Genomic DNA, 13,811 nt, shown 5'->3' with positions numbered 1-13,811 from the left:
GGGACAGGGGAGCCTGGTGGGCTGCCATCTATGGGGTCGCACAGAGTCGGACACAACTGAAGCGACTTAGCAGTAGCAGTAGCTTCATTTATCCATACGATTTCATTATAGTTTGAAAAAGATAGTAAAAGTCTAGCAGCTGGACTTACTTATCTCAGAACTCTTGTGACAACTTTAGCCAGTCTTGTAAAAGTCTGGAATGCCCGGTATTCAGATTTCACCATAGACTTTTATCCAAGTTCATCAGTTTCCTAGTGCTGCCATAACAAGGTACCTCAAACAGAGTGGCTTAAAGCATTGATTTCTTGTGAGTTTTAGAGGCTAGAAATTTGAAATCAAGGGCCATGTTCCTTCTGAAGTCTCTTAGGGAAGAATCTGCCCTTGCTTCCTCCTGTTCTGATGGCCCCAGGCAGTCCTTGACTTGTGGTAGATTAATTCCCATCTCTGCCTCCATCTTCATAACTTGCTGGCTGTGTCTCTGTGTCTTCTCTTCTCATAAGGGCACTGTCATGGGATTTAGAGCCCACGCTAAATCCAGAGTGATCTCACCTTGAGATCCTTAACTATCTGCTGATTTTTTCCAGTTGAGTTCACAATCTGACATTCTAGGGGAGCATGAATTTTGGGAGGACACTGTTTATCCCAAGAGGAACTTCCTGACCCAGAAACTGAACTCAGGTCTCCCACATTGCAGGCAGATACTTTACCGACTGAGTATATGGGAATTTCTGTGGTGGATCAGACAGTAAAGCGTCTGCCTACAATGTGGGAGACCTGGGTTCGATCCCTGGGTTGGGAAGATCCCCTGGAGAAAGAAATGGCAAACCACTCCAGTATTCTTGCCTGGAAAATCCCACGGATGGAGGAGCCTGGTAGGCTATAATTCACGGGTTCACAAAGAGTCAACACGACTGAGCGACTTCACTTTCATTCATCCCACTACTCTATGTAAGCAACCTAATTTCTCTTTTTGACACAGTAAGGTTTTTTCAAAATGCAAATTTTAATTTGCTGGTAAGATTAGAACCAATCTTCTGTGGAGAACTTTATTTAAAAAATAAATATTTAATCTTCAAAAGAAACTAAATCAAATCCCTAGAACTGAGTCCTCTACTTACTAAAACTGATATAAGTAAATAAGAAAAATGCCTTTTGACAGAAACAAAGCATGACAGATTGGTGCTATAGTATTTATAATTTATTACTTACAAAAATAACTTCAGCTTTCTCATCAAAATGACAATAAATCCTCTCCCAGAAGTCAGGGGCCTCGGCACAATTTTTACTGAGAACCTTCTTTTAAAATTCCTAAACCATAATTTTTAACATCTAAAATCAATTTTTAAAAAATTTGGACGGTGAAACTTTATAACTGTCTTCAAAATATACAGTGATATCTGTTATGTAGTCAGGTATCAATTGTTAATTGATAAGTATTATAATTATTTAATGTTTAAGTAATTTTATAAACAAGTTACCTAATTACAAGACAATGTTGGTACAGCATGTATTTTTCAAAGTGTAAGAACATATCTCACTTAATATAGTTTAAGATCTAGGGTAGATTTTTCCTACATTCATGAAAATTGTATTATAAATTGTCAGGAATTCTTTCTAATGTACCAAGATTTCCATATGAAAAAGTAGAAGTTATTTTTATTTTTTATATAAAATAGTTAAGTATGAACCTAATGTAGAAATCTGATGTTAGACAATTCTTTTGGCAGAAAACATTTAATTATAAACAGGTCTTAAACACATCCATAATATCATGAAAAAGAAAGAAAAATAACCCTGTTTTTCTTATTAACACCAAAAATATCATCTCAGTACACAGATTTAATAACATTTTTATACTATCAACAACCTGTAACACAAAATTCACTACAGTATGGCAAAAATAAAATTATTTTTAATTTAAAAGGGAGAATAAACTTCCAGATATATAAAATTTCACAGATAAATGCCAATATACACTATATACATGTTTCATGTTATATCATTCCAAAACTACATTAGTTGAACTTAAAAATGGTAGAACCCAAATTAGTGGGTGTGCAGTATTTATTGTAATTCAAAGACTTACACAGAATCAAGCTTTTACAACTCAGATCACAGTTATACATAAATTATTTACACAAACATTAAAATAACTATTAAATATTGTTTGGGAGGAAAATTTAAGATTTTTCATATATTATGCAAACGTTAATTATTATCAAGAGGTTTTGAAAATGTTTTTTCTGTTTTGTTTTCTTTATAGAAGATTCATTTCCAAAAAAGTAAGGTGCTATTTTAGAATTTCTTACAAGTATATAACTGAATTCACATGGAAGGAAAATACTGGATAAAAAACAGAAAACAGACATCAAAGGTTAAAAGTTTCTTTCCAGTTACTTATATCTGAAATAAAACAATGACAGAAATTGGGTTTTTCAAATTCTGCTTGTTTTTCCCTTTAAATGTAGACCAAGTAGTATATAGAAGACTGTTTTTTCCCAGAATATAGTTTCTTTGAAAAAGGAACATATTTATAATGGAATTTCTATAAATACAGAAATGACAAATATTTCCAGAGCACTATCTTCAAATGGATTCTTAGTAGAAAGATTAAGGGCTTTCTTTAAAAAACAATATAGAAATCTTGCTTCCATGCAAGTTTATATATTTTTGCAGCTTGCTGCATCTTAGTTTGAATATGGACCCCAGTGGTAACAGCGCCAAGTCATAACCACCGGAGAGCCAGGGAATTCCTGCTAGTTAAATTTTTAAAAACTTAACTTTACATCCATTGTTTCTCTCAGTTGAAATACCATGAATCTGTAAGCATATGTATTCACATTTTGTGCTATCTAGAAGGTTGGTAGATGATGCAGTAGTGGTCCAAATTCTTAGGAAAGAAAACAATCCCTACTGGTTCACTACCTAACTCCCAAAGTACGTGGAATTTTTAGCACTTCAAACTCACCTAGAACATAGGCTTCAGGAAACCTGTCTTGATGGCTTCCCTATAAATCCACTGCCTGTTATTATTCCACAAGCTCAAGATTACTTCTGAAAGCAATGGCCAAAATTGTCAACAGTCTGGCATACCAGTGGTACTCAAATCACCTTTTAAAAAAACAACACATCAGTAAAAACACACATTATTCACGCCTGGTATACACTGCATCAAGTTATTAGGAATGTCTCGTAGCTCAAATTCACACAGTCTGTAAAAAGGAAATGCAGGGTCTCTGCACACCATGCTGCAGAAAAACAAAACCAACCGACCGACCAAAAAAAAAAACCAAACGGACCTTGTATCTTCATTAGATGCTGGCCAAAACCACTTGAAAAGGTTAAGTGACAATTCTAAATGCTAAGGACCCTTGTAGGAAAAAATGTTTTTTATTTTTTCCCCAGGGAATGGAAATGTTTCATGGGGCATCCCTCAACCCACTGTTGGCATGACTGGAGAACTGGCTAAACACTTTAACACACATCTGCATTTACATGGTCTTCACTAATAATAACAGAAAACATTTCTGTTCCTCCCAAAGTGCTCTTCCTTTCGTAGACAATTCTATGCTAATTATTACTCAACACATCACTGAGAGCAAAACTGACAGTACTGCAAACACAACTGCAATTTAAGGAAACAAAGGAAATACGCAGGGAAGCTAAATGCCTGCACAAAACATGTTCGCCTTTTTAAACAATGGTATGTGGGAAACTGAAAAAAAGAGAGCAGACAGAAAGTACTTAAAGGTTTCAGTGCTTTCCCAATTACCATGACAATTTAGGGGTAAATGCTGCTTTCCTTATACACTCCTACACTCCTATCTCTTGTTGTTTAGTGTCATAAGGCTACTTGTTTGTCCAGATTTGTGTAGAGAGATTTGAAAGTAAGAAAGAACTAACTGGAAGCAACTTGAAGCGGCCTCTGATCAAAAGTCTGACTTCAAACAAGCTGGTACTTGAAAAGAACTTTTTATAGCATAAAAAGAAAGACAGGTTTTTGTGCTTTATTTATTCATGGGTCTTTTCAGTTGAGAAAATTTTTTTTTCCTTCTTTTAATATTTTCAGATTATAATCACAAGGGTTGAGTAGTACACTTATGAAGGCTTTCAAGAAAATGCTTGGTTTGATTTTAAAGGAGAGGCTGCTGTTGATGGTAATTTGTTTGCTGCTGTGCAACTGAATGAGCTGGAACTGCCACCGGAAAGCCTGCCAACTGCGGCAAGTTGGAAGTAGTGTTCTGGTAAGATGACATATCCACAGACATCCCCATCTGCTGTGTGTAAGCAGCTGCACCAGGAGCTGATTGAAGGTTAGAGTTCTGGTTCATGTAAGTAGGATTGGAAATAGTGTCTTGTCCAGTGCTGCAAACAAAATTTTAAAAAGAAAACCATATTTACTTTGCATTGTCTGGGTTACGGTTGGAGATCAATCACTGTGACAAAATAAAAATGTCTTTTCCATATTTCTAAGTTTATATAGCTCTACTATTCTGATTATGATTTAACCACTCCAGCTATCCAACACTGTTAATGTAATTTTCATATTTGGGAAGAAGGATGTACTCCAAGTAAAATAAAATATATGATTATAAGGCCTATCTAATTTTTTTTTCCCCAAAATCTCTCATGGAAAACATTTGGAAATCTTCTGAGGAGATGCAGATTGTTTCTGCCCCTGGTGTTCTTGACCAGCTGTGGTGATAGCAGAGCCCCAGCTCAAGTACCCTTTGGCCCATTTTCCCCTGTCCCCTTCTCTCAGTCAGCACAGCGGAGACCGTGTTTCCTTACCCACTCTTTACACTTTCCTCTGGTAGCGCCCTTTCCAAGCTGCCCCTGGTAGCTTAACCTGAATGCCTACATAAAAATAACACAAGCAGGGAGAATGTGAAATCCACCCAGGACCTGAATCTACCCTCAACAGACTATATTAACACTGCAAAAAGAAAACAAAAAAATCCCAAATTCCTACTAAGTTGAAAATCACACCAAACTGCAGGTACACCTATTTGTTTCTATAATTACTATAGTGTAGCTTTTATTTTATTTTTTATTTATTTACTTTTTTGGCTGCATTAAGTCTTAGTTGTGGCACACAGGCTAAGCTGCCCCACGGCATGTGGGATCTTAGTTCCACAACCAGGGATTGAACTCATGTCATCTGCATTGGAAGGCGGATTCTCAACCACTAGACCATAATGAAGTCCCAACATAGTGTAACTTTTAAAAGGGGCTTCCCCAGTGGCTATAATTGCACCAAATATACTGCTTCAATACAGGAGGATTAATGTCTATACTCTATAGTTTTTCTCTCTGTGATTCCTAATGTCACCCAGGATAACAAAATTTTTACATTTTAACTGAGTTAAACAGCAGTATGAACAGATTTATTTAATTACCAGATAATATCTAAAATTTATACTCATGGAATATAAGAGTGGGAAGAGATTTTCGAGATCATTACATATGACTGTACTAAACAGACATTTTGTGTTAAGCAAAGTTAACAGAAGGCAAGATTCAAACATGGTTTTCAGAATAGAAGTGAAGAATATAAAAAAATCAGACGACAAATTCCACAGCTGAAACATACTTCTTTTAAGAGTCAAAGCAGCAAAGGTTTTTGCTTTTTAGGAATACACATTCCTGAAATATGTCTGAGACTACTTTGTTGTTATTCAGTCACTCAGTCATGTCGACTCTTTTGCGACCCCATGGACTGTAGCCTACCAGGCTCCTCTGTCCATGGGATTTCCCAGGCAGGAATACTGGAGTGGGTTGCCACTTCCCGTCTTCATTGAGACTACTAATTATAGCACCGTGCTAAGTATATCATTGGCTTGTTTCTATACGGGAAGTGAAAGTGAAAGTGAAGTCAGTCGTGTCCGACTCTTTGTGGCCCCGTGGCCTATAGATTACCAGCCTCCTCTGTCCGTGGGATTTTCCAGGCAAGAGTACTGGTGTGGCTTGACATTTTCTTCTCCAAGTTAGCTTATTTTTTTCCCAGGGACCCAGACTATAATCCAGGTCTGGGCACCATCTCAGTATGGGTAGCAAAGCTAAGACAGCAGTATTCCTATCTCATGGGATCTTGAATGAGCACTTCTATAACTTCATCTCAACAGCAAAAGAGGGCACTATTATTATAAAGAAAAGGGTCTAATTATTCTCCTTCTGAACATCTGTGAAAATTTAATGTATATAATTACAAAATTAACATAGCTCCCCAAAACTTACCTTAAGTACGGAATTTGAGCAGGCTGTGTTGTCACTGAGGAATTCACAGTTGGAGGCAGAGATCTCAGTGGACCAATCTGATCCGGTCCTAGGCTGTAGCTTGGGGCAACCGTGACTTGGTGAATACTTTGACCCATATAGTTTCCACCATGTGGTTGAACTGGGTATGTCTGTTAACCAAGGAGAAAAGGTTGACTCACTGATTTCCCAAACTACTGCCTAGCAATACATTAAAACTTTAAAAGACTTAAATGAAATAAAATGTTATAGTTCTTTGGAGAGCAATCTGATTTCACCAATCTGTCCACACTGGTATAAAACGTGGAGCACTTTCACATTACAGTGCCAAATCCATGGAAGTTTATGATTTACTTGCTCATTCTTTTATTTTGCAGTGGGATGAAAGGAAGGGAGGTTGTGTATTTTTAAGCAGCAGGTTGGAATTCATCTAGGCTGTCTATTACTAGGTAACATGTCTTGCTGTCAAGCCACTGAAGACTATATACTCCCTTGAAGTCAGCACAGTATCACTTCAAGTCACCATGAGAGAGATGACCTTCACCCCTATCTCAGGGTGCCTTATTCAACTTCTTAAGAATGAAACTTAAAAGAATAAGTTGAAGGATAAGTGGTATCAAGGCAGGGTGCAGGCCCTCTCTGGCAATGCCTCCTTCATCCTTCCTGCAGGACAGATAGGACAAAAGGAGAGAAGAATTCTGGGTAAAGGAGATGTGCCCTCAAGAACTAGCAACATGGTCTAAGTCTCTTTGGATATTTATATGTATGTGTGCCCTACTTAATTTCCAGGGTAACATCTCTTTCAGGACAGGCTCTACAACCTGCTTACAAAATACAACATTCAAAATAACTGCATGTTTAACAAGTATCATATAGTAACTATCATCACTCCAATTTTAAACTAAGCTATTTTTAAAGCAAAGACCAATAACATGAAAATGTAGAATTCTAGAAATGCCAAATCAACTACTACATTGACAACTATAATTATGGGAATTCCCTGGCAGTCCAATGGTTAGGGGGCTTCCCTGAGAGCCCAGTTAGTAAAGAATCTGCCTGCAATGCAGGAGACCCCAGTCCAATTCCTGGGTCAGGAAGATCTGCTGGAGAAGGGACAGACTACCCACTCCAGTATTCTTGGGCTTCCCTGGTGGCTCAGCTGATAAAGAATCCACCTGCAATGTGGGAGACCTGGGTTTGATCCCTGGGTTGGGAAGATCCCCTGGAGAAGGGAAAAGTTACCCACTCCAGTATTCTGGCCTGGAGAATTCCATGGACTGTATAGTCCATGGGGTTGTAAAGAGTTGGACATGACTGAGCGACTTTCACTTTCTTTCCAGTGGTTAGGACTCCATATTTTCATTGCTGAAAGGATGGGTCTGATCCTTGGTTGGGAACTAAGCTGGGCAGTGCAGCCAAAAATTTAAAAAGGAAAAAAAAAATCATACTACCTCCTTAGCAGACACACACAGCCCATTGACAACAGGCTTAGATGGTGGGAGTGGACCTCTTCTGCACGTTAGGATTCCTGAATGGCCTTCACAGATGCAGCTAATGGTGTGTTACTCTAACTTTTTCTAGTATGAACTTTCCTTTTTCAAATTAGAATAGGAACTTTAAATATTTCAAATGTTATTATGCATGAATAATATAGATAACATTCTATGAAGAATCAAACTAGACAGAATGCTAACTTTTTAAAGGAATAAGTTGTGCTTAGCGAAACACGGATTGTAAACAGTATGCAACTAAACATAAAAATCTGACACAGGAAGGACACAGGAAGGACCCTTTTCAGACACACAAAGTAGTAAATGCAACATCTAGTCCTATAACACAATGCTGCATTTTGTTTTGTTTCATGTTCACAGCAGCAGCAGATAAACAGAAGCAATACTGAATAAACTCCAGCTGTCTTTTGCACCCAGAAGTCCTTTCTACCCTCACATGTAATGACTCTCATCATTTTCAGAAGTTCGGGGAACACCATATTTGATAAATGCATCTTGTCTGATGTGACAGTTACCATAGTAACTATTCTTTTTTTACTTAACAATTACGTTGTGTCAAGTCACCTAGATTATGCATCCACATTCTGTTTCTCCTTGGTGTCTCCTTCACACACTCCTTTACATACCAGTTTTCATACATTAACATGAAATTTGTTCATCCAAGCTCATTCTGAATTCAACTGCTAACTGGCTGAAATTTGAAAAAGGCTTTAGAATACCGGATACTGACAAATATAAATATTCACTTCAGCTGGGAAGCACAGAAAAGGTGTAAAAAGCCCTGGAAAAGATGTTCATGAAAGGGTCATGGAACCTGTATGTATAGATCTGCATCATATTCTCATCATGTGTGGATTTTTAACAGTGTAAGCCGTACATCTGAGAAAATATAAAGCATGATCTGAGAACAAAATACGTTCTTTAGGCCTTTTTAATCATCATAGAAGTTAAAGAAATCTTAACATAAATTTAAAATAAATGTTAGATTTTGCTTGCTGAGCAACAGGAACAGCATCAGTACCACATCTGGAAGACTCCTGACATGCCAGGCTCTGTCCTAAATTAAAGGGTTTATACTTACAAAACCTTATGAAGAACAGAACTCCACTCATATATTTAATGGTCTCTTAATTATGTCATAAATGAACTAAAATATATTTGTGAAATATAAGTGTCTAATTGTCCTGGTGAACACTTAACTGTTTATCCAACATTTTTCTGATGAAGATGGATTTTATAATGTTATTCATGGACCATAGAAATTTTAATACTATGCTTTTTTTTAAGTTAAAACTTTTTCTAAATCTTGAAAAATGTTCTCAAAAGATATGCTCACCTGAATTGGAACTCCAGCTGATGAAGTTGGGTAATGTGCTGGATGGTGGATCTTTGAATAGACTGCATATACTGGCGCTTCATTCATCAACTTATTATAAAGTTCCAAAGCTTCTAAGACTTTTACATTCAATTCAGACAATTCTGAATGCTTCCTGATATAGAAGAAAAGCTCTTTAATATTTTTCAAAGTTTTTAAGCATTTAAGCATATTTTTAGCAGCATACCGGACTAACGAAAAGAAGGGCTTCCCTGTGGCTCAGATGGTAAAGCGTCTGCCTACAATGCGGGAGACCCGGGTTCAATCCCTGGGTCGGGAAGACCCCCTGGAGAAAGAAATGGCAACCCACTCCAGTACTCTTGCCTGAAAAACTCCATGGACTGTCGCCTGAGGAACCTGGTAAGCAACAGTCCATCGAGTCGCAGAGTCAACAGTCCATGGAGTTGCAGAGTCGGACATGACTGAGCAACTTCATTTTTCACTTGGCAACATAAATTATTTTTTAAAATTTACATTTTCTATTCATATTTTAAAAATTCTACTATGAAAGAATATTCAAACAGGGAAAACAGGAGGAGGAATTATTTACTTCATGTAATGACTGGGCTGATATAACTTCATAATACTAGGGGAATTCCTTTCCACAACTCATAAAATGCAACCAATTCATAATTTTGGTGCTAGGAGAATTTTTTTCTTATGTTACAGGTTTCTGTTAAAAATTCAATTACAAACAAGAGTAATTTTTGAATTTAGGAAGAGTCCAAGTCTTAATTAAAAATCTTAGTAGAAAAAGAAAGTACTCAGGCAAGGCCCAGAACCAAGTGTGAGATACAATATGACTGAGATATAAGCACATTCACAAACAAAATGACACATTTTTATTTGCTTATACTCATGAAAGGCTCAACTAAAAAAAATTAATAATTGTCCTTGAAAATGCAAATGAAAAAAAATGTATACATAAACTAGTCTCTACAGCTTGTTCATTGGTTTCTTTTGAAAGTGAGTGAATATAGGTCAAAATAATATTTTCAAGTTTGCATCTTCAAATCTGCCCAGGAAATTGCAAAGCCAGTCCTTTCAACTTGGTACAGTTCTGCTATCATTCTGGGGTAATAAAGAACTCCTTTTACAACAAGGGAGTTGTTGTAAAGTTCATAAAAGTTCAATGGCCACTTAATCTGGCCTAAAGCACCCACAAATCTGTTTATTAATGTAGCTTTTAAAATATATACAGAGAGAGACTCAAGAGACAAGAAGCAAAGCAAGCAGCCAGACAAAGGGCTACCCAATATATGACCTGGACTGAGTCCTACCAGGACTTGTCACCTTTCCTCTATCAGAGACTGTTATGTCTGAAACAAAAAGTGCTGTTTGCTCTCTTGCATGTGTGACTGTATCAAGAAGGCTGAACTCTACTTTCAGAAATATTGGTTGTAAATTGCACAGGAAGTTTCAGAAATGAGCGTCCATGCTAACACATGTGTCACTAGGAACCATAGGCTCTAAGAACCAGAGTCCATATAAGCCAGTATTATACTAATGAAACACCAGAAGAACACTGAAGGGCAGGCTGAATGCACACTTGAGATCACCTTCAAGGATTTGAGACACAATCCCAAAGCAGTAACAAATTTTTACTAAACTGTGCCTGACACTATCCTGGGATAGAGAAATTAGGCAAAAGTATCATTCTCTCCTTCAGAAAGACTGTAGTCTGTTAGGAAGACAAGGCCTGAAAAATAGCAAATGATATAAGATAGCACATAACCGAATGCAAAGTTCAGTGAAATAGGTAGGGGACCGAAGAGTTTAGAGGAGGGAATTAATGTGATTATCAAGGCTTTATGGAGAAGCCAGGACTTAAGCTGGTATCCCAGGAAAGATGGAAAGGTCAAGCAAAAAAGGAAGACCAAGTCAGGTCAGTGGGACAGTGTAAATCAAGGCAATTGAAAGAAACAAGAAGGGTACACAAGGGAAGAGTGAAAAGGTGGTAGAAAAGGCACTTTGACAGAGGTGGTAAAAAATGGTTTTTGGAAGGCAGTAGGAAAGAACATTAATACAGCCTGAAACACAGTTAAGCTCAGGCTATGGATCTTTCTTCAATAACTCTATCTACACCTTTTTTTGAAGTCAATTTACATGTTTACCCAATATAATTTCCTAGTAGGATAAATGCTACAAAATTTCATTCTGTACAATGACAGAAAATGAAAGCTAAAATTTAATATTCTGACAGTAAAGTTATTTTTCTGCTTAGGAAAAACAAACTAATGGTGATCCATTCAAGGGAGGAAACAATATTTTATTCATCTCTGAATGCTCAACAAGGGTATATAGTCAATAAAAATTTGTTGAAGAATAACAAGAATTTTCCAAAACAGGAGCTGCATCTGCAGTCAGTGGGCATGAAACAGAAAATGCCAGCTGGCCTATTCAGAGACTGAAATTAAAGAGAGAACTCGTTAACAGGTGAGCTTTCACTCAAAAAAGTAATATTGTAAGTAAAGAATATCTTCAGAGGAAAACAATTAAAATAATAGAGTGATTATTTGTTTTCCTCTGAAAATATTCTTGACAAAAATAAAATTATACTGTCATCTCTGGCTTTTTTCACTACATGTCAATAGATGTTTCTCAATGATAATGCTTTTTACTGTAGAATGTGTGAATGTATAATTTTTTTAAAACCAATCTCACATTGAAAGACATTTTAGTTACTTTCAAGTTTGTTATTATAAATAACACTGAAGAACACCCAAAGAGCTAAATCTGCATATATCCCTATGTATTTAGTCTGGGCCTGAAATTGCTGAGTTAAAAGATACGGACTATTTTTAGTCTTTAGAAAGGTTTATAATAATTGCAGCCCTAGCCACACCTAAGATAATACTATTTTCTTTTTAATCTTTTAAAAAAATAATTTTATTTATGTATTTATTTGGCTGCGCTGGGTCTTCGCTTCTATGTGGGCAGGCTTTTCTTAGTTGTGGTGAATGGGGGCTAGCTGCGGTGCGCCAGCTTCTCATTACGGCGGCTTCTCTTGTTTCTGAGCACAGGCTCAAGAGGGTTCAGACTTCAGCAGCTGCAGCATGTGGGCTCAGCAGTTGCAGTTCCCTGGCTCTAGAGCACAGGCTCAGTAGTTGTGGTACACAGGCTCAGCTGTGCTGTGGCACATGGGATCTTCCCAGACCTGGAATCGAACTGTGTCTTGTGCATTAACAAGCAGATTCTTTAGCACTGAGCAACCAGGGAAGCCCTCTTTTTAATCTTTTCCATTTGATTATTCACTAACCATTAACATACCTGCACTGAAACCAAAATAACAAATTAACAGTACATACTCCATGCTTTCTCCAAAATAAGACCAAAAAATATGATGAAATTGACACCATAATTTCATTGACTGAGACAGGGATTTATTTTTCATTTCTATAGAAAATACAACAACTTTATTTAAAAAAAAAAAAAAAAGTCCTAGGGAACAAAGATTATAATCCTCAGTGACTAGGAAAAAACCTTGCTACTACTTTTCTCTGGTAAAGGCAGATAAGAAGCAAAATAGCTCCTGTTCTTCCTATGCTGTTTTATACCCAAGTTCAGTAAACAGATACTAGAAAGGGATGATGGTGGGACACTAAAACCTTCTTCCTTGTCTGCCATTCACCATGGATGCCCCCTCTGACTTAAGATATAAAGCTGTGAGGAATAAGAGAAGGGGCAAAACTAAGTTAAAAGCTCAAAACACTGACAGTCTGACCTTCAGGGCTGCTATCTCTAAGGAAGAGTAAGACTCGATGGGATAATGAAATTAAAAGGACAACAGAAATACAGAAATATAAGGAAGAAATATGAGAAGAGAAGGTGTGTAAATCGGATTTAGAGTAAAAAAAGATATTTCACTGTAAAGTTTTAATACTTTTCATTATATACGACTTCAAAAAATACTACTTTTCATTATATAATAAAACAGTGCTTGCCTATGATTCATGTTCTATTTTGTGCTCTGTTCAAATTTACTCTTCATTATTCATTATCCCTCAACTCCAGCCCAAGTACAAAAATGAAGATAGGAGTCCATCATTCTACATATAATACACTGCCATGAAAAAAGCTATTACCAAAATCAGAAGTACCATTCTATTAGTCTGTAAGGGTTTTTAGAAACAGAAACAATTTCAAAAGACTGAACAGTTCCACAAAAACTTTCTAGCTTAAAGTTCTGCCAAAACAAGTCAACATAAGAAAACTAGACTTGTCATTTCCTGCATGAAGAATCTCACCTATCAATCTCTTCAAGTTTTTCATCTATCATTGGACCCATCTGTTGGCAGATATCTGTAAACACAAAAATATTTAAAAATCTTGAAACTAAAAAACCAGTTTAAGTCAATTTCAACAATTTTTAACAACAGAGCACCAATATGTAACACCATGTAAAATATAAAGAGAATTAAGTTATGTTAGAGAAAGGACTGCAATAGACCAAACAGTAATACTATTCAGCACTAATATTAATATCATGTGACCAAGGCAAAGTAAAAATCAGAACAGAAATGCCACCATGTTCTTTCAAAGTACTACTTTATAGATTGAAATTTGGAGTTATGTCAAAAACCTTAAAAATACTTAGAATACTATTATTAGCTACAATAAAATGAACTTGTCACAATATATAAAATAATTATATACAGATTAGATATGAA

The 13,811-nt window shown here is 36.5% G+C and overlaps 1 protein-coding gene across 3 annotated transcripts in view; it reads right to left on the bottom strand.

The window, feature by feature from the left end:
• Positions 1–2,046: 2,046 nt before the first annotated feature.
• STAM2 (signal transducing adaptor molecule 2) overlaps positions 2,047–13,811 on the bottom strand; it is a 58,265-nt gene continuing 46,500 nt past the window's right edge. For 2 of the 3 annotated variants that reach the window (XM_006055826.4, XM_006055827.4), the window contains exons 11-14: positions 13,389–13,443; positions 9,103–9,256; positions 6,238–6,407; positions 2,047–4,365 (exon numbers count right to left, since the gene is read on the bottom strand). In XM_006055826.4, the coding sequence (XP_006055888.3) occupies positions 4,134–4,365; positions 6,238–6,407; positions 9,103–9,256; positions 13,389–13,443 (611 nt within the window). In that variant the 3' untranslated portion in view covers positions 2,047–4,133. The other variant, XM_025276478.3, reaches the window with a different exon arrangement.

This window comes from Bubalus bubalis, chromosome 2 (genome assembly GCF_019923935.1).
Source record: "Bubalus bubalis isolate 160015118507 breed Murrah chromosome 2, NDDB_SH_1, whole genome shotgun sequence".
NCBI classification, from domain to species: Eukaryota; Metazoa; Chordata; class Mammalia; order Artiodactyla; family Bovidae; genus Bubalus; species Bubalus bubalis.
This window is presented reverse-complemented; position numbering and strand designations above follow the sequence as displayed.